The sequence below is a fragment of the Heliangelus exortis genome, chromosome 3 (assembly GCF_036169615.1).
Source record: "Heliangelus exortis chromosome 3, bHelExo1.hap1, whole genome shotgun sequence".
In the NCBI taxonomy this organism is placed as follows: Eukaryota; Metazoa; Chordata; class Aves; order Apodiformes; family Trochilidae; genus Heliangelus; species Heliangelus exortis.
The window spans coordinates 90376110-90402117 of record NC_092424.1 but is presented as its reverse complement, the minus strand read 5'-3'; the positions used below and the strand labels follow the sequence as shown (position 1 = coordinate 90402117).

Here is a 26008-nt window from a genome sequence, read left to right as displayed (position 1 = left end):
CCTCTTTATACATTTCATACATGGTATATAAATGTCAGTTTAATATGGAGAAAATAATTGTTGACAAAATAATTACATATAATTTCATAAATGATGTATGTGCAATTTAAGTGTTTTATTAAACAAATACAGTAGCTAACCAAAATCTGATTGCTGATAATGGGAAATTACATTAAAGCCTATGTTACTATGGTAATTATTGGTCATCTGAAATTATATATGCCCTAAAACATAATGCAGAAAATTATCTTCCTGTGAAATAAGAAATACAATAGAAATAAAGTTAAGGGACATGTTTATTTCAGAGCTTTCTGCAAGCAAAATTGCTTTGATACAAAATGATTTCAATGATACAGTGCTACCATCCACTCAAGCAAAAGAAAACCTCACATTTACATGAATGCACTTCATATTGATATTCTTACAGAATAATAGTTCAGATATCCAGAATGTGTCTGGCCTCATTGAAAGCAATGGCACAGAAATGCTGCAAGGTATTGGAGTATCATATTACTGGCAAGTGCTTAATTAACTCTGTGAGTTCTCTGAGGGATGCTGTATAAATAAGGGTATTGTGAATGTGGGTTTCTATTCCTTAGCAGTTCTGATGGACGTCCTTCAGTGTTTGTTTAGTTAGCTCAAAATGTGTAATTGTGTCTTTTGGCTTTTTAGTATTCTCTTTTTCTTTTTTAAAGAAAATAATGAGGTATCCTTTACTGTTAACTAATGACATAACAATAGGCCTATTTTATTCAGGTTGTAAAGACTTACTGTACATTCAGTACACTGTACATTCGGCAATTACTCTTAGTGTACTTTCTACACATTACTGTGTACAACTGTTAGTTTACATTAAAACTCTTCCCCTTTCTCACAGGATATGGCATAAACAAAATGAAATCTGACAAAAATTATACACATAAAATAAGAAGACAAATACACAGATAAGGCCATCTGCAGAATTAAAAATCCACCTCTTGTGATATTTCACAATAATTTCTACATAATATTTTACATCTTACGAACTTAAATACTTAATGCAAAAAGGAAAAGACCTTTGTGGAGCCAATCATATTATCTCTTCAAGGACTTATCCAATTTGCTGGCTAGTGGCCTTCTCTGGGGAGTTGGAATTTTAGAAGGCTTGGCTGATCCTGGCCGAGAACCTGCTCGGGGTGTCGGTCTGCTGGTAGCAGGAACAGTCTCTGACATATCTGAGCATACAGACTGGATTTCTGAAATGTCAAAGTCAGATGCGTCACTGCCTCGGCGACTGCTTGACCTGCTACCAGCCTTGCTTCCTGCTCGGCTTCCAGGTCTGCTTGGAGTTCTTCTGGTTTCTAGAAAGAGAAAAGATACCCATCGGTATTATACGTAAGGATGTAAAAGGTGTCCAGGTCTTGCCTTAGTCTTTGGCAACCTCCAAAATTCCTCATTGCACAAACTAGACTTTAGACCTCTGGAGGGCATGCTAGGTAATCATCGAAGTTCCTCTTGATATCCATCAAGCACAAAACAATGCCACTTCTCCCACTAAAGAGAAGGAACTGTGAGATGAAATGCTGAGATAGCTATTTTGTCACTAGAGCACCTCATTAAAAATGCATTATCCTGGCAACTTTTCTTGACTTGCTAGACATGCATTATATATTCACTCAGCCAGATGCCTTCTTTCCCCTGCCATTTTCTCAGCTATGAACTGCAAGAATTTACTATCTGGCCTCTTCATGCATTAAAAATTTCCCAATACATGTACCTTGGAGACGCAGATGAATATTCCATTTTTTAAAAGTGCACCTCTCTTTTATAAAAAAAATAAAAATCAAAACCATGCAGATGAAAGTTAACAAGGGCAGAGGACACATTCTCCCAAACAAAGGGCAGAGTATATGTGCTCTGAGCAAGCTGGCTGAAGTGAAATCCCACCCAGACAACAAGCCATGAAGAAAAACCACAACAAAGAATCCTAAATAGAAAAACATTATTGTGGTTTCCCATAATTTTCCAATTACTTATTGCATCTTTTTGATCTTCACAAATCTGCTTCACTCTATGTGTGAAGAACACCAAGTTGAAACTGAAATTTCAGGTGGCTCATTTTTCAAATCACCTATAACTTAAAATACACCTACTCTTTGAGCAGGATTTTCCAGTACTGCTCAGTATGCTCTGCAGAGCTTAAGGTGTGAGTGAAAGCCAGCAGAGCTATCTTCTCATCATCTAGTCCTCTCCCTTACACAGAGCTGCTCTGAGGATCCTGGAAGAGCAGAGCTTCACTGCTTGTATTTTCATATACTTTTTAAAAAATGTGTCTGGGATATTCCATTAATAAGGTGACCTACAGCTGTTCTGTACCTGTCCTGTTGCAGAATCACGGAATGGTAGAAGCTGGAAGGGACCTCTGGAGATCATAGTCCAACTCCCTCAGGTTCACCTAGAGTGACTGCATCACATCCAGGTGGATTCTGAATATCTCCAGAGGAGATTCCACAACCTCTCTTGACAGCCTGATCCAGTGTTCTGTCACCCTCACAGTAAAGAAGTTTTTCAGCTGGAACTTCCTCTGTTCCAGCTGATGCCCGTTGCCCCTCATTCCTGTTGCTGGATACCACTGAAAGGAGTCTGACCCCAATCTCTTGACACCCATCCTTTAGCATAATGAGCTATAGCATTTAACAATATAAGCATTTGCAAGCCCTGACAAGTTCCTCCTCTCAGCCTTCTCTTCTCCAGGTTTAAGAGACACTGGTCTCTAAGCCTCTCCTCATAAGAGAGGTGCTCCAGTTTCCTAGCCCATCTTTGTACCCTCCAATGGACTATCTCCAATAGCTCCTTGTCTGTCTTGTACTGAGGAGCCCAGAAATGCAGTTCTTTTCAATAAAGAAAGAAATGGAAAAGGCATTGTTAATTGACCCCTTTGTTCCATCATAGTTGTGCATATCTTGAACACTGTGAAGAACAGAAGCTTTTCTTTTTAAGTAAATGCTCCTTCCCTAGTTCCTGAGGTAGAGAGACTGGAGATACCATTGTCAAAAAGAGTGCAGTAAAAAATTTGCACATTCAGAGCTGAACCTGCTGTGCAACCATGTGAAAGACCATTATACTGATTATATGCACTCTTGGCAATACTAACACAGAGACAGCAGAACTTTCACTCCTTTCCATGTATCTGACATGTCCCTTGCACCCTAACATGACTCTTAAGTATTCACAAGGAAAACAAAGCAAGCAGCAGGATCAAGCTCAAAATTCAAGACACTCACCTGCAAAATGAGCTCTAACTCTGGTAGCTGCTGTTGACAAGATGCCACTGTCATCCCCAGAGTGGAAACCCTTCCCTGATAGATATCCTGGCAGTCTAAGTTTACTTCCTTGAATTGGTGTTCCCTATGCAACAAAAAAAGAAAGATTTTTTTTTTTTTTCGATTGTCACTGCTGAAAATAAGGTGTGGCATCAGGTAGTGGTATCAGGTAATAGCTTAGAATCTGATTATCATAACATTCACTGTTAATCTGAAATACTGGCTTGAGTCCACATGGACATTTTCCATGATGTGAAGATTTGAACATTCCTTTAGCAGTTAGTATTTGAAGTAGCCCAAATGTAAAACTACAAATTAATCCCACTTTAACAGTCTGCTTAACACTAACATTTTAGAATGTGTATCTCAATGCATAAGAAACAAGAAAAATGCTACCTTCTTATAATTAGTCAAGCACATAAGATTAGTTGATGGTACATGACTTAAATAAAGAGACGAGTAGTTGAGGTTTTATGCCTGCATAACTAGACTTTCCACCACTCTGAGTGTGGTTATAGGTGAATATATTTTGTTCAATTTTATAAATATTTTGGTGGCAAAACCTACCAAATTTCAAAACTGGTTGCTAGTAAAAAAGCAGGACAAAAAATATAAGACCACTTTAAAACATTGTTGCTGTCAATGTATTGACCCTGCACCTGTTCTTTCATTCCTAAAATGAAATAAATTTTGATTTACAATCTGTCCCAAATGGAAAGGTTTTTTTCAAAGCCACAAGAGTTAAATTCTCAAATCTCAAAATGCACATAACATACTAGACAGGATGTTTATGCAGATAAGAGGAAAACTACAGTATTCATATTTGTTTCATTTTAAAAAATGCTAATATCCAAAAAGAGCAAACACTGTAGTGATGAATGCAACATGTTGAGCTGCCTGGATCATGTGTCCTGTGCCTTTGATCCTCATACAATGGGAGGGACAGAATTAGGTACTAAAAACCAAGATCCAAGGAATGTGTTGGGAGTCACAGGGACCTGAGCACTAAGCAGCAGCCTGGCAGCTGCCAGCTCAGCCCATTTCTGGCACATCTGAACAAAAAAGGATTAAAATGCTACAGGGCAGATGACCTGCTGATTCTGACAGGGATGGTCACGGTGTTAAACTCTCTTTAAAGCCAAGTACAAGTGCTTAACAACCAGACAGCCCCACTTTGGAGGTCTCTGCTATATAAGAGACTGCTCAGGAGGATGAGGAGAAATGGAATATTCACCATTACCTTTGCTGAAGCTGCTGCCTTTTGGGCAAGGCATTGGGATAGAATCACTGGGGTAAGAATAAAAAGACATCAAATTGTTCTTCAGATTAGCCCTAACCCCAAATGCAGTCTACATATAAAATACATAGCCACACTCTTGGCTAGAAAATGCTGCAGAATGCTGCAGAAATTCCCTGCAACCTCTTGTTCCATTTACAATTTTAAACCATGGTGACTTACATAAAAGAAACTCACTGAAAATACTGGCAGCTGAAAAAGCAGCTGAGAAATAAGAGTGCCCACATTCGAAACGATGCCTACTGCTTTCACCTCGTAATTCAATGAAAACACCTTCCCTGTCTATAAACTCTTTAAAGTACCATCAATTAATCTTACAATTCAGTTACCAGCTAAAAGATGAAAGAAAATAAAGAAACATATTAGAAACTGACAGCTGAATCAACTTTGTGCTATTGTTAATCATTCTAAGCAACAGCCCTGTGTGCTTCAAGTGCTTTATACACATACATGTGTGCAGCATGCACAAGTAATGCACCCACTTCCACAGAAGGAAAGAGCAAGAAGTTCATTATGCACCTTGGAGCACAGCCAGGCCCAGGTCACCTAAGCTTAGCACTGTAAGGCACCACTTGAACTGAAATTGGCATCAAAGCTCAGGTATGTGAGAGGCAGATACAAGGACATGGTAGCCAAAGCTTCCCCTCACCGAGCCCACTGTCTCACCCAGGGCAAAAGTAACTCCCACAAGTGTTAACTCAGTCTGCAGCCTGATCCAGCTGCAATCTTTTCACTGACTGCAGTGACATTAGAAGAGACACTTTGGCCCCAAGCCCATTCAAATATTGGTCATACAGCTTGACTGCTGGCACAATCCTAATTGCTGTACTAGCAGTTTCTATGTAAGTCATGGGCTAGAAATAAGAGCAAAGCTCGTTTCCTATTAAGTCATTGAATAGCTATTTTATTAGAGCAACGATTGGTCACTACTCCTCTAAAAAACCTTTCAGTTGTTGGAAAGATTTATATATCACTTTCAGTCTTTTGTACCATCTTCTTCACAGTAACTGGGTACTTCTTAATTTAGTGGTTTTGTACTGGAGATCATAGTTTATTAAACTCATTCCTGCAGTTCATGAATATTACTCAAACACATTACATTGTGAACTCAAAGTAAACAATTTTAGGAAAGAAACCTGCAAAGTATTTAAGCTGCTTTACTGGGGGGAAAAAAAAAAAAAAAGAGTGCTTTTCCACATTTGCTCATCCGGTTCATTGCATACTGTTATGATTTATTAACCATTTGCACTTTATACATAAATTCACTGACGCTGAATTTTCCTAAAAGTCAAAAACCACAGACGACTTGGGAAAAAAAAAAATAAAAAGGAAAGAAATGATTCAACACAGGTCTAAGATAAAGACAATGCATTAATATGTAAAGGACATGGCAGCTCTGAAGCACTGAAACTCTAGTGGCTGTTAGTGTAGTGACAGTTTTAGTGAAGGAAGGTCATTAGACTAGAATCTCTGTCCTTACTGTACCTCTGCAGATGACCCTTGATAGTCTGAGGATTCTGGTGGCTTAGAAGGAGTTGACGTTTTGCTGTTTGTCAACCATGGCTTACCATAGTTGCGTGTTAAATGATGGGGTGTCTGTATGTGAAACAATGGTAAGTCAAAATATGAAGGACAGTAGATGGAAAACAATGTCATGGAGAAGGATACCCAGGCTTTCGTAAGGAGACCAAATATCATAGTACAAATGAAAGCTAAAAAGAAAGAGCTGATGAAAAATGTTCTGAAACAAAGTGATGGCAGAGCTTATTTTTTAAGCAGAAAGGTTCATAGCTCTTTCAGAGTAGTTCCCAATTACCAGTCAGCTCATGCTGCACCTTAAATGTAAAGAATTCCTCTATTCCCATGTTGCAAACAGAGAGTAGAGGAAATACACTGAAGACTTCTCAGATCTTCTTCCCTGTGAGGTACGAAAAGCTCCAAAATTGTTGGGGAAAGAAAAAAAATTAAAATCTATATCCTCTATACCCCATTTGTTAAACAGTACAGTTTTGTGTACCTCTCCTTACCTTCGGTGTACTTGTAGCAACTGCTTGTGGGGCAGCTGCCTGGCCAGCTTGACTTGACAGAGAAGTAGATCTGTTGGGAGAAGCACCCCTTGAAGAGGGTCGTGACCTACGGCCCCTTGGTCGGAAAGCTGCCATGCTCTGGGTGGCACCATCTGCCAAAATGAACTTTTCACGTAGCTCCACGTTTGTCCTCCCTTTAGCTGCAGCAAAGAAAGTTGTTCATTTACTCAGTTATGAAAATTGTCACAAAGCTTTTTACTGTCATTTTTGCCATGCCAACTCCAACACATTTTAACAGTAAATTAAATGCATCACTTTGTAATGCATTTATTTTGGACACAAAAGAGTTATGTGCAGAACTCGCTTATTCTAATACTTTATGCCAGCAGGAATGAACCACTGTCAAAGGAAGTCAGCGTGATAATGGAATGCTCAACGTACTAAATCATTGTTAATCAGTCAACTATTAATACAGAGACACAACCTGATGAGCAGTTTTGCTAACTCTACGGCTACTCATAATAAATAATACTTGCTAGAATGTTCCAAAAGAAATTTCTAAGTACAAATTACAGGAAAGCAGCAAATATATTTATTAAAAACTATGAAGTTACGTAGTTTGGCAACATGCGATGATGAACATAAAATCCAAACTATAATGAGGTAACTGGTGGCTAAGCACTCACACACAAATAAAAACACACATATGAGAGAATGTTCTGCAAGAATAGATGCAAGACATGTTAGCATTTAACTGTGTCAGTGTGAATGACAATTGGTTTTGAAACACTCTCCAAGCGTGTAAAAAAAATTAGCTTGCAAAGCACCAGCCCATGTGGGAACACATGAAGCTAAATGTGATGGGTGAAGCATATTGTTAAAAGTATATATATAAGAAAGTGGGAAGGAAATGAAAAGAGAGGAGAAGAGAAGGAGGAGCAGACAAAGAGAGGGGTTTGCCAACCTATAGTAGGCTGAGTGGTAATTGAAGAGTTTGATTCCGAACGTAACATTTTACTCCCGTGATGATGAACTAGAAAAAATGACACAGGACATGGGTCACATTAAAGAAAATCGTTAGCAGGAGAAGAAATCAAGTACAGCAGCTGCATATGCAAGAGACTCAGAGCACCAGGCCAAAAAACAGGACTCAGAGCAAAAGCTGCTAGAAAGTGCTCTGAGATGAGTTCTTAAAGGTCTCCCAGGCAAAAAGGAAATAGCACTTGGACAGACTCAGCTGCAGTCCTAAGTTTACTTGTGTAACGGTATTTATCTGCTGACATAAAGAAGTAATATAAATAAAACAATTTTATATAACTAGATCAAATACTTTTAGAACTGCTTATGACACCAGTTCTTTGAAATGTGATTTATCTGAACACTTGAGTAGTCCTTGGTGGAAATGCAGATTTGGTAGGTGAAATACTTAAGGAAAAGTCTCAACCAGCCCCAGTAACATCAACAACTACTTTGCATCACTGACATCAACGAGACTATGGTCAGGTAGCAATGTACAACATTCAGTGGCTACATGATTATATGGAGATTGAAATTCCTGTAGACCCACTGTGCTGACTTAATCATCTGCTGACGTGTTTCCCACAAATAAAATAAATTTTTTAAAAGTACTATAGAGATACCTAGAACACAAGGTTTATTAAAGACAAGAGGATGAAGCCCCAAAGGACTCTGAATCTGAGAACAGTAATAAGGAATTCCAATAAATTAATCAGATAAGATACTAAGTATTGCATCTCTCAATGTAAACCCAAGTAGAAATTGCAACATTCTACTCAACAGTAGACCAGAGAAAAATGTTCTGGATACTGAATACTGGATATTGAAACTAACCAAGTTAACCCTTCACGGCGATGCCATCACAAGGTTTTGGCAGCTTTTTAATGATACTGGGATAAGAAGTATTCTGGGTACCTTTTAAGCCAGTAAACAAAGGTTTCTAAGCCTTCAGGGCACACCGTCAGCCCTTACGAGGTTTTGTGGTACCTTCTTTTTGGATTTAACCTCCTTGACTCAGGGTAACAGTTGCTACCCATACAAGCTCTCTGCTCTCTCAAGATCTGTATCAAAATGTTAGAGCCCCTGGTCCCAAAGTAGAAGCTGCATGAGATAGCTGACACTGGAACAAGGTCTACAGGACAGTGGATTTCTCTGCCTTCACTACCTCAAATTGCCACTCCTCTGTGTTGTTCCTGCACTATTATCATACTGATTATGATTCTACAGAACACCTGAGAGTAAACTCGATGTTGACAGTTAACAGGACGGAATTACATAGTTACAGACTGTCATCTCACAGTCATTATTATACCTTCTACAGCGTTATTACTCTGCCTACTATTTGATTTGTATCTCTCCTCCTTGCTTCACAAATGTCTCCATCTGTGTTTCCAAGAATGATGCAGCTGATACAATGTCCTGGACAGCACGGTGACAGAGCACACTCTGCTTCCACAGCAGAGCACGAAGTCTTCACGACCAGAGCATTTTCCACTTCCTTTGTACAAGGCTCAGGGCTCTGCAAAGCAGTTCTGGGGAGGATGCCAATGAAAAGCTCCAAAAGGCAGAGCAACCACTGGCCAGGGAAGGTTTTTGTGTTGTGGTTGTTGGTCTTTAATTCAATTGTCTTGTTTCGATTCACTGTCTTAAAACTTCTAAGAAGGTTTTATTGGACATTTCTTTGTGCTATGTCTGCCAAGTCATAGAAGTAACTTAAATGCCATAAACTCTATCTGGGCTAAGTTCAATTCTTAATTACACCATTCTAATGCTGGAAGAAATGCACAGAAGACGCCACAGTTATTCTAGACAAATATCAGTGCAAGTGAAAAGATCTTAACTATGGGTTTTAAGTTTATAAAAATTGATCATTACGTGACATTTAGTGAGATGATTTTTACAGAACTGGCATTTTACACAGTGCTATTTCTCTCTTGAGAATGAATGACTCTTGAGACAATGAACAGTGACTGTATCCAAATAATTATTTGCATGTCCATTCTAACAGTTGTGTTACATACCCCTGCAAGGATCATTTTTCACTAAAAACTCGTCAAGTGCCATCCAGCCACCTCCAACACGAACCATGACTGTGCTCCTTAGGATACGGACAAGGCGCAGTTGTTGAGAGTCACCAAACTGCAACAAAAATTAAACAGGTTCTCATTCATTCAGCTGCAGTTCAATGCTGGCAGGTTAAAAATTAGAAACTTAGAAAGGTTTATGTAGATATTTAATTATTAGTAATTAAAAATCATGTTTATTTATGCAGATTATTAAAGCTGTTAAGATTTCAAATCAGATGCTGCTGCATTAATCCAAAGGAGATGGTAGGATGGTAACAAAGAAACTCAGGTTTAATTTTATGCTTGAGTCTCATACATCTGAGCTCATAAAGGAAGCAAAATTAGTAATACATTATTTAATAGGTTACAGTCTGAGTTTTGCAAATTAATGAAGACCTATCTGTGACATTACACTGCTAAAATCTTATGCAAATCTTCTTCAATGGTCTAGTTTTTTTATTGCTTCAGCTGAAAGGAAGGCAGCATCACTTTAAATGACCAGTATGGGAGCTGAAAAATCAATGCACTACAAGTGTTACACAGTTAGTATCAACTGATTCATTTATTTGGATACAGCGAGGTGCATGTGGGAAAAGAAACACTGAAGAAGCAATAAATGACTGGTAACTGTCACTATTGTCCTTTGTTATAAACTTTGACACTCTGTCTACACACTGAGGTTCTTCAAAGTTCAGAGATGCACAAAAACCTGCTTCATACTAACTACTCTAAGCCTGTTCTTCTTTTGGGCTGATGGCCAGGCCTAATGCATATTTTGCTCTTGAAACCTGTAAAACAAAACCTGTATGCAGTACCTCCGTTCAAATCCAACTGAAATAAAACACGACCAAAGCGCTGACCCCACGATCTCATGAAAACTAACCAGAAGAATTCAGTACTTTTTAGCCAATTTCACTAAAACATTTCTTTTTATATCAGATCATCAGGCCAAGTGTAATGCTCTGACACACAAACATGCAGAGCACTCATGGAAACTAACAGGAGTCAAATACACTTCTCTGGGACAATCTTTGACCCTTGGAGAAGGATGGCCATAGTTCAACTGTACCTACTTGCTCCACTGAGGAGACAGAAATGTTTTATATGCAAACCACACAAACATGCTCCCTACGGTTAAATTACGTTAGTTGTTTGGTACTACTTAAGCCAAGAAGAGGGAAAAAGTTCAAAGAAATATTACTTTTAGGAACCAAACAAAAGCAAAGCTTGCCATTTAATTCAATAATACATAGTCTTTTTATAAATAAGAACATTCACATGAGCATTATTTGTAAAGGTTTTTTAATAATGTATTCAATATCCTCTGAACAAAGAAACATTTTACATATGTAGATCAAAGTTAAAAAGAGAAATGGCAGCCAAACGGATGCCATTTTTTCTTTTATTTGCTTGTTTCTAAGGAGTGTTTTTTCTACAGGTTCTAAAGATCCTATCTTTTCTCTTTATTTTTCTCCTATCTCTTCAGTTAGACTCCATCATACAACTATATCAAGGGTCCAATACGCTTTGGAAACTGCCTAGGCTGTGGTTAATTCAGACAGTGGGGTTTTTGGAGGTAGCTATTAAGCCATTTTCCCTAGATACCAATTTTCTTAAAACAATATTTACTGTTGTTTCAAATAATCTGAGGTAAAAACACTGGAATAAAAACATAAAGGAAGTCTAGTTTAAGCTACAAAAAAGCCTCATTCTTGGTAACAGCCACACAACATCACTGTCACTTGGGAAGCCTCAGCCAACTGGCTTTAAGTGCTTTTTACTATGATGCTGTTATGCAGCAGTAAGAGTTAGATGCTTTCAAAAACCTCTTTATTTTTCCCAGATCTGAGAGCACAGATGACAGATAAAGAGGATTAACATAATTTAAATTAGTCTTTTTTGAAACAGATATGTGTGGAAATCATTTTAAATTATTACTTAGATATATTGCTTGAGGCATGTGGTAAAATTATTCACCGGTCTCCATGTTTTTTTTCTCTACTTCAACAGGCTTTGCCAATGAGTAAGAACAGAAGTACATTTTCTGCATCTCTAGATTTAAAATGGCTAATGCTAAACACGAGCATTCTCAGAATGGTTTGTAGATATTATTGCCTTTATAAGAGCATAAGTAACATAGTAATGATATCCAGTTTGTGTAAACAACTTCCATTCTCACCAGGGAATTAGACTTATCACTTCAAAGGAAGCTGTGTGTCAGTATGTACCCCCAGGAGTTAAATAAGCACCTCATAACACTCAACACTGCTACCTGACTCACTGATGACCCCACTTACACAAAGTATTCTTAAAGGTCATGTAGGATGGGGCCTGGAGAAACCTGTGGTCTAGTGGAAGGTGTCCCTGCCCATGGAGGGGGGTTGGAACTAGATGATCTTTAAGGTCATTCTATGATTCTACAATAAACACAGCTGCAATATATTATAGACTTGCCATAAGTCTTTAAAAACACTTTGAGAGAGGGAATAGTCCTAAACTGGAAGAGCAAGCTTATTCTACCTATTTCCAAAATACGTATCTAATGAGTCACTGTGTTAGTACATAAAATACCAACAATCAGGTTCTCAATCAGTATGCTTGACTGCATATGGTTTATTTTTTTTTCCTCACAATGAAAGTACTTTTTGCCTAATTTGCAGTAAGTGATATGACCCTGGGATCTGTTTACTGTGGTTAGCCTTTAATCTAATAGCCCTAAAAACACAACACAGAATTTTGAAGGATTCTGCTAAAAAACTGATAAAATAAGAGTAGTTCTAAAATTGCAGTTTAAATGCTCATGAGTTTTTATTATTGGAATTGCTGCAGCCTATTATCTGGTTCCTTTAAAAGTAATCTCCTTTATGAGGAAAATGGAAAAAAAAAAAAAGCAGGTGAGAGACCAAAGAGGAGGAATCCTGAGACAAGGAATGCTCTGTAGCATTTAAAGAAATACCACAGCTGACCAGCAATGAATTAGCTAATGAATTAGCTGAAGATGGAAGGATGGCAAGACGACTGATCATTGCAAGCTTAAATCACTATGCGTTAGAAAAAAAGGGGAAAAAAAAAGGAAAAGAAAAAAAAAAAAGAAACTTCATAACACATTCCACTGGTTTATACCTGATTTCCCAGGAAGAACTGATAAGAAATGAAAAATGGAAGAAAGACACGATTAGTTTACAGAAAATTCTCTATATGACTCTAGAACACATGCAAACTATCACATTAAACAATCTAAATAAAGTATCTACTTCAGAGATGAGCAGGTAGCTAGCCATCCAGAGACTGAATATTGGAAAATATTCCAGGCTTTTGTTTCCTTCCCATTGCTGTTTCTGTGGTCTTAATAATATACATGTGTTTAGTAATCTCTCTTAGCCAAATACTGCATATTTCATCTGAAATTGTTCTGGTTATTGAATCTAGGGGTAGAAGATCTTTCTCTCCAATGTGATATTTATTCTTCTGTCATCTAAAATCGCTCTGTACATATCTAATATACTTCTTGTACTTCTTCAGAAGAACAGTGTGCTCTGATAAAATGACAAGGGAGGATAAATATGACTGAATACACTTTGGTAAAAGATTTCTGAAGTATAACACAATACCACAGGAAAATATCACCAGTTTTATGAACTAACAGAAAATCAGACACAGTTTCAACATTTTGGGTATCCAGGAAAAAAGACTGACTTTTAAGGAGCTGTTGTGTGTATGTATGCATGCAGTTAGCTTTTAAAAATGCCTGTACCTTGGAAACAGTTTCAGCAAAAATAAATACAAGCAGTAGAATTTTTTCATATTTTTAGCCTGTAAGTTCTAACTAGAAGAAAACAAAACAAAACAAAAACAAAAAAACAACAAAAACCTATACAAGTTAGACAAGTTTAAAGAAAGCATATAATTGTCATACAAAATTCCTGTAAATTAATATAGCCTAATTCCTTGCATAGCCATGTCATATGAAGAATCTTCAACTGAAAGAACTAAGATCCTTAGAAGACTTACCCTGTACTTGTTATCCCCAATCTGTTCCACTTGAAACCGTTTTGCACATTTACATTTAGCTACCTGCCTTGTAACCTGCAAAAAACAACCATTGGATTATTACTTTACTGCTAATATCACATTTCTAAAAATTTCTGTAACTGGTAAACTTCAAATTATACAGGAGTGAAAATAAAAGTTAATTTAAAATTAAAGAATGTGAACCTAATAGAACAGAGTGCAACATAAGAAAGTGGAGAATGTACCTCATCTTCAATTTTGTCAGCATCTGTAAGAGGCTTGTATGCATCCTTGTTTGGATGCAGAGCTGCTACAAATTCATAATAGTCAATGTATCCATCACCATCTCTATCAAAAATGTCTGCAACAGCACTCATTTCAAGTCGGCTTGTTGGAAATTCTGAAAGACAAACACAAATATTAAAAAGGTTTTAGACAATGGATGACAGACAAAGATTATTAAAAACCAAGGATATTCCAAAGAGTCAAGGAGTAACCTGAAAAAGTAATCTGGATCTCCAGTGCTACCTAGATATCAGATTAAAATGAGTGTCCTAGGGTGGCTTGAAGACAGACACAGAATCAAGGGCACAGATTAAACTGTAAAATATATGTATTTTTTTAACATTTTGACCTTTCAAGTGCTTAAAATACCACAGGTTAACAACATAAATTCTTAGTGAGGAAAGGTCAAGCAAGAATTTCACTACTAATTAAATTTAGAATGCAAGGCCTTCCCACTGCAGAAACATGCACGGTGTTTCACCAAATCTTTCTTTAGATGAAGTTTACAGCAGCAGAATATTAGCCCACACAGAGACTCTACAAAATGGTCAAAGAAAGTTTCAGTATCATGAACTGGGGTTAAATAAAGAGTATTTAGCAGTTATAACAAGTTGAGAACAACTGAGTTAAATGAGTAAGCTGTTTAGCCCCTTGGGGGTATCAGTTTTTTTTTTATCTGTCAGCTCATGCAAAACAGTGATTTCCATGTTTAATGACTATGTGATTGCACTTCCTAAAGCAGGAGGGGAAATATATACACTAGAATATTCTCCTACTGAATAACTTTTAACATGAGATTCAAACAGCAGCCCAATTCTGAATCTTCACTGCTCAAAGCAAAAGTCTGTGATTTGAAGATAAAGAATTATTTTAAGTAGCAGGCCCTTATCTGCTATGAGTCAGTTGCTGAACCGAAATGCGATCCACAACAGCCATGGTGTAGAGGGCTCACATTACCATCAACTGTGCATACCTAAGGAATATCAATCCAACAGGAAACCTAGGAAAAGTACCTTCCTGGTCTGCTTGACATTTTGATGCCCATTATACAAGTATATGAACTTGGTTCATGGAAACACTGGTTTCCGAAATTACATGGTTTCTTCTATATTTAAAGCTATTCTGTTGAGTTTTTCCATAAAAACCACATGGTCACATGAACTGATTTTGAAAATATTATCTATAGATTTTATAGGAGATGTTTACTATTCTGTCTAAACAATGAGAAGTAATTGAAATAGCTGGTGTACCAGAGAAATGACAATCCGAGTCCAGTGAACTATTAATAAGCCAGTAATACAAATGTGACATTTGTAATCTGATTTACAATCTAAAAGAACTAGAGTTTCTAGAATTTAGAAATATTTTCAAGTAAAATAATTACAGTTGGAATTAACCATAATTAATAACTTCAAAAGGGAAATCTGTAATGTTCTAGCACAATAAATTGCATTAAGTACACTATTTGGACAATAAGACTTCATGAGATGCTTGTTCCAAGGTCAACATTAAGTTCATAATAAAAACTTACTTGAAGAAAGAATGCCATCAATAAATTCCTGTCTTGTTATCTTTCCATCCTGATCCTTATCAATTCTCCTAAAAAAGTCCATCACACGAGACTTCTTATGGTTCATCCATCGCATGTATTTTTTCCTCCAAATATCAAAATCAAAGTTGGCGAATTCTCTCAACTTTATGGAAAAAAAAAAAAGAGAACTTTTTTCAGTTGAAATCAATGAGAGAGATATCATCTGCATTTTTTTGAGTAACTGGTTCTTTGAGGACCTTTATAAATATTTTAAATGGCAACTCTCCTCACATTTAAAATTTGAATGACAGCTTCTAAAGCACATTAATGCTCATTTATCACAGTGTTTTCAGTTAGCTGTATCATACAATATTACACAACAAACACAGAATTTATTTACAGCCTTTACAGCATAGAAAATTTAGTCCAGAGTATATATAAAAATGTATGTGTGTTATGTACAGTCCTTTTCTGACCTCTTCAAGTCTGTCCAAAGCATCATTAAGTTTTCTTCTTCTTTCCAAGGCCAGAAGCCAGACTTGCTGCCATTTGCTAACTAAAAGGTTTACCCGTGGATTCTTAGTTTCAATTTGTGCCTGAGCTGCTGATGGATATATGCCTGGTGTTGGGGAACGCTTTCCTGTTAAAACATGATAAAATGTGTAAGTCACACAGTTCAAACAAAACAAACACTCACATGAAGGGTATCAGACCTTCCTAAAACTACTCCTTCCTGTCCCAAATCACGAGCACATACCCTGGTATTGTTCCACTTAATTTTTTTGTGTGTTTGGTTTTTTGGGTTTTTTTGCTATTGCTGGGGAAGAACAACAGTGGTTAAAACATCTTTTGCCAGAAGCAGCTAGCAGTGGCTGCACTGGTGAAGCTGCACAGCTTAAATACAATCTTTGCAACTGTCTGAGTGCTGCAAAGTAAATAACCTGACTTTAGAAACAGGTTCCATGTATAGGTATGTATAAAGTACAATGGGTAAGTATAGCTAGAAATACAAAAAGCAATTTCCTCACTTGATAATTCACTCTCCATTCATCTTCACTGAATACATCTTCTAATGGGATGCATACAATTTCATAGAAAGTAGGAGCAAAATTTTATCTCTAATTCTGTAAAAGAATGTGTTTGCACTTTCAGATAATGTTAGATTTCAAAGACTGCATATGCACTTGGAATTTGCACAGCACGTGAATGGCTGCACACTTCAAAAACAGGTATTCAAGAAGTATAGGACAAAGTTTAAAAATACAAGACTGCTATGAGAAATTTCCTTGCAATTAGAAATAAGAGGTAATTAAAAAAATCAGTGAAGAGCATTTCAGTCTGCTTTACTTGAAGCTAATCAAACCTATTAGTTATCTTTATAGACAGAGAAGGTTGCGTGTGACCTGCTCCCAGATACTTCATTACTTACTTCCTGCTCTCCCCTTATCAAGAACAGGAATATGAGATTGTACTGGAGTGGGTTCAAGTGCCTTTCTTTTATAGGTCTTTGTAACTTTGTCCACATCAGGTTGTTTTCTGGTCATTTCCTCCATGAATGTCTGTAATCAGATAGACGTGGTTTTAATTAACAATACACAAAAGTCACTCCAGGAATGAAAAGCATACAATAGCAAAACACCAGAGTTACAAGAATTACACAGAAAGACTCTTGTAATGCCAGATGACATAAAGATGACCCAGATAAGGGTTTTGTAGGTAAGAAAAACTGGCAATATAAACTTTCACAACCACTACAGCCTGGCTATTAAAGGAAGGCTAAATGCAAAGAATATTCTGTCAAACTCCTTTAATAACCATGTATGGTGAGGTGATGTACAACAGAATTTTGACTCAGGTATCCCTTGCTATCCAGACTGCAGTTCACAGAAGTGAGACATTTCTCATGTGTAAACTGGGGCAAGGCTACCGTGTTACTGCACCAGCAATTCCCCCTAGCACTTAATAAATGCATTTTTAAAAAAGCAGCCACAGAATAAAGCCATACTGCAACACTAGTTCTAAGGCAGCAGCACTGTCATGCAGGTTTTCTTTTACTACTGCTACCACTATTATTATTTTTATTACCATCCTTTTTCCTACAGGTAATTGTAGGTTTGCTTTTAGAGCAATGCTTCCCTAAATTTTTGTTTGGTTGTTTTTTTACCTGTGCTGCATAGCTACAAGTACTTCATACACATACATAAAACTGAGTATGTGAAAAATGACTCGATTATTAGGAGAAAAAATAACTAAGGAGATTCACACTTGATTGCAAAGCCGAGCTGAGGTGTCAACAGCATTTATAGGAATGTGCAGGACACAAATCACTTAACATGACTTACCTGATGTTCAGCTATAAGTGCTTTAACTTCCTCAATTTCCTGAGGGATAACCTCTTTATCTTTTTCACTGAGTGTAGTCTCTGCCCACTGCAACCAGGACAGCAAGGCTTCCAGCAACTCCTGGTTAGCAATAAGTCCAGCCAGAGCTCCTGACAGTCTCTGTTGATGTTGTTTAGCCCATGCTAAGACCTTGACAAAAGAACCAATGCATGAATAAATGCGCATCTGAAATTCTTTAAAATGCATTTAAAATTGATCTGCTAGCTAAAACCAGATCTTTCTCCCAGGCCTACTGTTGTTTGATTATCCAAGGTGCTGAACGTAGTAGCTGATCACTAAAGGTGCTAGGTAACTAAAATTCCCAGGTCATCATCACATTTTTTTACACAGATACTCAGGATTACGTGCAATAATTAGCACATCCAGGCAGTATATTAATAATTTTATCAAACAAAATGTGTAAATTAATGACTCACACAGGATTTGCTGTCTTCCTCCTGGGCACTGCTGAAGTCATACTAAAAACAGTATTTTGGTTTTCTTTGAATTTAATATACAGAGAAATTTCCACCTTAACATCTGAGAGTATGGCACAACCTCCAAGACCTACTTATAGCCACTTAACTAATTTGGAAATCTTCTACATTGGAATATGTTCAACTGAAATCCTCCCTAATGTAATTATAGAGAAATGCTTCCAGTTGACCCTATATTTCCTTTGTAACTTTTAAGTTTCTCCCCAGAAAACTATTGGCTTTCTTCACATGAGAAGTGTCAGGCAGTATTTCCTATAATACATACAAACAAAGAAGCTTGACCATCTGCTTTAGTTCTTAAAGCCTTACACGTTTTAAAATAAAACCTAGGGAAGAATGGTATTTCCATCCATCATTGTGGATATTTGAAATGTTTAGTTCTCAACAGCTGGATGATTTTCTCCCAGTGTAACCCCCATCTTAGCTGTCAGCTTTGTTCCAATCAAAGGTGGGTTCTTGCAATGAAGATGGCTTTACATATACTGACCTCTTCAAACCTGGCTCTGATGATTGTTATCCAGTGCTTAATGGTAGTGATGGAGTCTGGGTGGCAGATAGCTAGGATAGCTTCTCCCATACCTGTTGCTTTATTCAGTTCTGCCTTTTTCTCTTCCAGTTTCTTCATAAATTCCTAAAGCAGAGGTAACAATTTTGATTAGATGTTGACAAAATCTGCAAGAGATATCTGAGTACAGTTTGGAAGGTCACAAGTCTCTTGATCACTCAAGCAGATTCTATTTGCAAGAGGTAAGTTTCATTTGTCAGAGAAAAGTTACATTTGTTTAAAAAGCCTATTCCACATAAAGTTCTACGTGCAGCTTTGGAATCTTTACCCCAGCCTGCCACTCCTTAAAATCCCACTATACTGTAAATACTTGAAAGACACAGACCCTAATTTAAAAAAGAAGGAAAATGACAGCATTTTAGAAGTACCATAAATCAACAATATGATTGGTAGCTTCATTATTGGCAACATTTCAGATGACTTAGTTTGTCAGTTACAGTAACTCTTCATAATGAACTATAAGCCTCCTAGCAGAGGCTGGGAATGGCTGAGTGTAATTGCATGCTCAGACAAGATGATAGAGGACTCCAGGAGCAGCTACACTAAACTAACACAAATGTGAAAACTCAGCAGCTGAGGGGGAGAGACCCAGCAAGAACGGGGGCAGAGACTGCTAATTAACCATCTGTTTTCAGAGGCACTGCCATGTGGGAATCATCCCATAAAAGCAAAAGGATGTTCACAGCTTTAGACGTTCAAGGTCATTGATGTTTCTAGAGAGCCTGGCAGAGGAAAGGGTGGCAGGATCAGAACTGGGTGCAGGGAGACAAAAAAAAAAAAACAACCTGAGGAACTTTTCCCATCCTTTCTATAGTTTGCCTTTTTTGTTATGTCTAAATGTTGTGTAATTCTGTGTGTGTCTGTGTCAGCACCCTTAACAGGAATTGCCAGCATCATTCAGTGCGTAAAGGAATTTGTAGTTCTATTCTAGCATCTTTAATTGGGCTACATAATGGAACCATGTCTCTGAAACTTTCACAATGGGCTACTTTGGATTCCAGAAATTAAAGATCAGCCAAGTCGGATCCAGGAAACTTAAAAAATCACCTAAACATCATAAAAATAAATTATACAATTCATAGTGACTTCATCTTGTGCCTTTACTAAATAAGTATGAAACTATTATGAAGTAATAATGTAAAAGAAATAGTTTCTTCAAGCTTGTTGCAAAAGCCTGGAATAGGTAGGCTGTATATTTAAAGATTCATTACTAATTGATTTTCACTTAAGCTTAAATTAATGTCAGAGTTTAAGATCCAATCACAACAGGAGTCCTTCTCTCCTAAAACTAAATGAGTTCTTACACTATTTCAGTTAAAATGGGTTTAGAAATGGTTGTAGTGGGAGACTACAAAAACAAGCTAGGGCCAGGAGGAAAACATGGCAACATTGTCTTCCCTGCACAGCTGTACTAGATTATCTCAAAATCTAAAAGAATGTATAAGAATGTATATATAGTGTATATACACTATATAGAATGTATTAAGCCTTCCCTCAGGAAATTATACTAATTGTATTGAACTCTGTGTCATTCCAGTGATGCAGACACATTTACAAGAGGGGAGATGGGATGGTTCCCATTAACGTAGTGCATTTACCCACTACACCTATGAGTTCCTAGAGAGGATGATGAGTGACAGAAACATCTCTTCCTGAGACAGCAGAATTCATTAAATCATGTGCACTATTCAAGAAAACAAAACAAGTAATGGGCATAAAGATGGGCCATTTGGATAAAATACCTTATTGAAGAAACTTTTCAACATGTAGCTGGATACAAATGCATCAAAACCATTTTAAGACAATCAGGTGATAAAAGATACATTTTACATTTATGTAAATAATATCATTGGCATACTTCTGGATATTAATATTGCTGCAGTATAATATAGACATGGTGTATAAAACTAGTATTATATATTACTTTTTTCCTTGGTTCTTTTTTTTTTTTTTTCTTCTTGAAAGTTGATGTTATAAGATTAAGGGGAGAGACTCCTCATTCAAGGAAGGTTTTGGTGTACACACTTAATGAGTGGTAAAGCAGCAGCACGGTAATCTTCAGCTTGAAAAAATCTGTAATTCTATTGTTTGGCCTTTAAGAATGTTTGGATGAGAAAACATGTTCTGAACCCTACTGAAAATTTAGGTGCAGTATGGCCACATCTAACACTGAGGTTGGTTGTGCTGTTTTAGTGATTATTAGGGTTTCTCAGAGACAACTTTTTTTTGAGGTTTCAAGTTATGCTTCAGTTTTGGCAGCACAATTTTGAGCTTCTATACAGTAATATTTGGTCAATCAATATACATTGCAGAGGAAAAAAATTAAGATCTTTTTTTCTATTTCAGTGGATCTAAGATTCAGACAGTTCTTTTGTCTGTATTCAGAAAATGAAAAAATGAAATATAAGGGATCTGATGAAGCAAGCACATGTGGAGGAAAGACCACTAAGACAAACTTCATTGTACTGGAGATACCAGGTTGCTACTGCCAACATCAGTCAGTTACTCCCAATGCATACACACATCTGCCAGCTAAAGAACAGTAATCAGTTTCCAGGGCCCTAAAGTAAATCCAAAACCAACTTTCTCAAACAGTGCAGTCTACGTACCTTGAAAACTCCTTAGTTAAGACCCATTAGGAAAGTCATACCCTACATGCACTCCTGTATGTAATAATACTCCCAAACTCAATTTTAATGGGATGCTTTTCCACTCTCCATTTCACAAGGCTTTTGTTTATTGTTTTCTCCCAAGCAATGACAAACAAATCCATTAGTTTTAGGATTTGTTCTATAAAACTGCAAACACTATATTCTTGGTACTAATACTATTGAACTTACCAGAAGAGCTTTGCATGGGCTTAGTTGTGCATATCTGTAGCTTCCTGCTTGGGGAGTGAAAATATAATATCTATACTCCTTATACTTTGCCTTTTTCCCATTTCATTGCTGTGACATTAGTTTGATGGCCTATGATCTTGTATCTGCAGTACCTATGGCACTGCCATACTTCAGTACCCAATGCATGTGAAGCATGACTCAGTGCTATTTCACCACAATAGAAGGTTAATGGATGATAACATCATTCTGCTGACATTTACAAATGACCTTGAAAGAAAAGAACATACTGTTTTGCTCAATGGTGCTCAGAAGGCAAATACACTTTTGCAGCTGTAGCAGTCTGCATTACAATTGAGAGGCACCATATATTCCACAGAGGGGTTTGCACCTGTCTGTACAGCAACTTTCTAAAAGCTCATTATTTTCTTAGTAAGCCAGTATGACTCAAACAGCCCACCACCAGTATGGGCACCAGACTGACAGTTCCACTGAACTTCTAGATTCTCTCTAGAAACACTTGCAAAAAACCAAAGATTAGACACTGGATATGGTGATATGGCCCCCCTTTCTTTTATTCTATCTTCTAACAGACCCACCAGAAAGAAGAAGACCCTCTTCATTTTCCTGCTTACCCTGTGCTGGTCTATCAGTGTCCGTAAGGCCTCTTCGTCATCTGGAAGGATCCCATGAAAACGAAGAGTCTGCTCTGCTTCTGCCAGCCACTCCAAAAGGACATGGACAACAGAGTGGAATTCTTCTGCCTGTTAAGATACAAGAATAAGTCATGGAAACTTGTGAGAGGATCTGACAGACACACTGCAGCTTAAACAAGGAGACTGAGCCCACATTTGGAGTCATTAATCACAGAGCAGTACTGGCACATTAACTTTCCATTAAAAAGTCAATGATATACACTACTACATTTTCATAACTATAAAAATATCTCATGCTTCCAAAAAATTATAGAAAGCCTAAAAGCCTGTTCATGCTTTTAGCCATCTGATTTATAGTGTACTTGCAGCTCAGTTGAGAATGTCATGCCTTTACACTGACAAATTATACAGGAGGTGCTTTCATCTGGACCATCTGGAGATGAGAACTCTATTTTCTGCATAGCCTAAATCACCAGTTAAACAAAATTAACTGTCAGTCTGTTGGTGACTGACCCTTTTACACCTGGAGAAAAAAATGAAAGTTTGGGCAAAGCCATATTCAGATAAAATTAGTGTCAGTGGCAGCTCAGGATTTTGCCTGCTGAGAGACAAGAGGGCTGGACAAACACAGTACCTTGGGAAAGCAGGGCAGGACTTTTGTACAGAGGGGATACCTCACTATCACAGGAGCCACACCCTAGCATCACTCCAAGCTAATATATTTTCACAGACCTGTACATCCATATTATCTCACATTTGGAAACAACAGAGATGGACCTACTTGTCTCATACATACACGCTTTAGTTCCTAGAATGCACCACGCCATTTATTCTTCAGTGTACTTTACCATGCACTGTAATTGTGCCAATGTAAACAAGTTTTCAGTACACAAATTCACTCCTTTGCACTAAAGCACGAAGGGCATATGATTGCAATCTCCAGCTCCTTGTGAAGGGGGCATAGTTCTTAATCACCCTTCACGCTTGACTGTAAATTCACTGATTTCCTTAGATGGCAAAGTCTTTGAAACATTTGCTTTGCATTTGTGATATAGGCTAATAATAACAGCAATAATAAATGCTAAGAGGAATTATTTATGCACTGTAGTAAAGGGATGGAGACAAGGTAAGCAATGCATGAGTGAGAAAATGAAATCAAATAAATTGAACAACATGAGTTGAATTAAATTTCTGGCACCTAAACTGTAAGATACTTTCTATGCTTCTCATAGAGCACACACAGCACAATTAGGACTCCTCTACCTGCTGAAGAGCCTGTTCCAGTCGTGTCTGCTTGGATACTGACAGGGAACAAACTGTCTCCCAGCGAGTGCTTAGCTCCTGCATTTGGACTTTGACCCAGGAAGAGTCATCACGACTGCCTTCTATCAGCTCTCTGGCAGAGCGCTTCAGAGCCTGGACACTGCTTGTTCTTTTTCCCAGCTCCTTCTGGAAAACCTAGGCAACACCAAACACATTTGATATGTTTAATTCACTAAGGCATAATTATGTAAAGAGAAACAAGAAACCTACTGGCTATGAAAAATCAAAATGTGGATTTAGTTCCATCAAGAATTACTCCACCAAAATGACTCAAAATGCATGAGTTCTGTTCATTTGATTCTATGTGAAAATATTGACACTCTATTCTATCCTAACAAAAATGGAATATGGTAGGAACATGCCAGTCAGATCCTGAGAACCCACACTGAAGCAATGCATGGGAAATCTATCCTCACCACACTGGCTTTACACTCTGTATCAAAGCAATTGATCTGACACACTTGATTAATGCGCAAGATTGCCACAGCAGGAAAAGATCAGATAAAATGCTAATAATCAAGGAGATGGTTTAAGATCATAAAAATGGAACTAAAACCCCATCTGGGACTGTATACATATATTTATGTAGGAGTATGTTCACATTTGCATATGGCACACACCCCAGTTACATAAAGGAAGCTCTTAAAAGACAGTACAAGTACAGTATTATGTGCCACTATGACTTAGTTGTGATATACAATGGGATTTCAGAAGCAATTCCAGCATATTTCAGGCTAATTTTTATAGGTAACCAAATGCTATTTTTCATGATGGACAAAATTTCCTCTTCACTGAATAGCCTATGGACACTAGAAGTCACTTGTAGATGAACAGAGGGGCCTCCATCTACCAATCCTGCCAGGCTCCAGAGCTCTGAATGTTTGTAGCCTTAGCAGTACCAGTAACTTAAGCTGCTTATTCCAACCTCCTAGACGGCAAAACTGTGATTCAGAGGCACACTCCTACATCTCCAACACTCTCCCCTCCACAAAAACATTTCAGTCTCAAAATACTGTAGTCTGCCAAAATAGCCTTTCTGAGCCATAGTCTAGTTGTATACTCCCATGCATAACTTAAGCACTGCAACAACATTTCACCATGAATACACAACAGCTCTGCAGATTTGAAAGGCTGCTGGAGTCATGATAAGTGCATTGGACATTTGGTTAGAAGATATACTTTTTATTAAAAGCTCTGACTCCCCCAAAGATTTCCAGTATAATAATTTTTGCCACCTCTTGTCCACACACACATTTATAAATGCACACTTTTTGGACAGGATATTAATAAAAACAAGGATAGCAGCATTAAACAGAATATTTCAGTGCTAACTGGTGCCAATGAGTTACTAACAGTTGTTATCTTCCACTTCTGTTTCATAGCATTTTCCATTCTTGATGATACGTTTGTATTACAAAACTATTACATATTTCTAAATATTACAGACTAGACAAATAAAAAGAGCATTAGAATTATACACATATGAGCAGTATAGTAATTAGATGTTTTAATTTTTTTATTTTTTTTTGTAATTACCTTGTGATTATCGATCAGATTCATCACTAAATCAATGTCTCCATGTACTGGCTGATCTTCTGCTAGCTGGGGTTCAATTTTGTACAACCAGTCAATTAGAGCTTGCAAAGCATCAGTAAATTGTCCCGAAAATAACAAGGCTTCCTCCAGTTTATTTTGTCTGGGAGAAAAAAAATGCAGGCACACACACAGAAGAATCATTCATACACTTTTAAGAAAATATTTCAGCATACAATGGTAACAACTAAGAGCACAACAAATCAGCACAACTAAGAACAACACAAATCAGTGTTTCCTTTTTTAAATAGTGGAGCCATCTTCCCCACCCACCCTTTCCATACCATCAGGGAAATCTGCATTTCTGCTATTTCACTGCTTTGGCACTTAATGATCAAGCACAAGCTATCCACTCTGATATTTCTTTTACACAATAGATTAAAAAATAAATCTTCTAAGCCATTATCCTCTGAAAAAAATGAGACTGGTTTTCATTTACCTTTCCACTGATTTTCCACAAATTGTATCCCACTTATCCCTTAGTTCACTCAGCATATCATCAAGTTTCAAATTGTCATCAGCCAAGGTGGTCTTCTCTTTCAAGGAACGCCCAGTTCTATTTGTGGTATCATACACAGAATGTTTTGCACCAAGTGACTTCTGAAATTCCTATATATGTG

The 26008-nt window shown here is 37.3% G+C and overlaps 1 protein-coding gene across 34 annotated transcripts in view; it reads right to left on the bottom strand.

The window, feature by feature from the left end:
- Positions 1-278: 278 nt before the first annotated feature.
- Positions 279-26008, bottom strand: part of DST (dystonin) — a 288534-nt gene continuing 262804 nt past the window's right edge. For 15 of the 34 annotated variants that reach the window (XM_071741656.1, XM_071741671.1, XM_071741659.1 and 12 more), the window contains 18 exons: positions 25828-25997; positions 25332-25491; positions 23736-23930; positions 22452-22580; positions 18902-19045; positions 17879-18067; positions 16966-17095; positions 16013-16176; positions 15537-15699; positions 13966-14120; positions 13721-13795; positions 12833-12850; positions 9665-9782; positions 7591-7659; positions 6627-6826; positions 6085-6195; positions 3264-3387; positions 279-1340 (listed from right to left, as the gene is read on the bottom strand). In XM_071741656.1, the coding sequence (XP_071597757.1) occupies positions 1075-1340; positions 3264-3387; positions 6085-6195; positions 6627-6826; positions 7591-7659; positions 9665-9782; positions 12833-12850; positions 13721-13795; positions 13966-14120; positions 15537-15699; positions 16013-16176; positions 16966-17095; positions 17879-18067; positions 18902-19045; positions 22452-22580; positions 23736-23930; positions 25332-25491; positions 25828-25997 (2580 nt within the window). In that variant the 3' untranslated portion in view covers positions 279-1074. The remainder of the gene's footprint in view (positions 1341-3263; positions 3388-6084; positions 6196-6626; positions 6827-7590; positions 7660-9664; positions 9783-12832; positions 12851-13720; positions 13796-13965; positions 14121-15536; positions 15700-16012; positions 16177-16965; positions 17096-17878; positions 18068-18901; positions 19046-22451; positions 22581-23735; positions 23931-25331; positions 25492-25827; positions 25998-26008) is intronic. The other 19 variants (XM_071741661.1, XM_071741693.1, XM_071741688.1 and 16 more) reach the window with 5 other exon arrangements.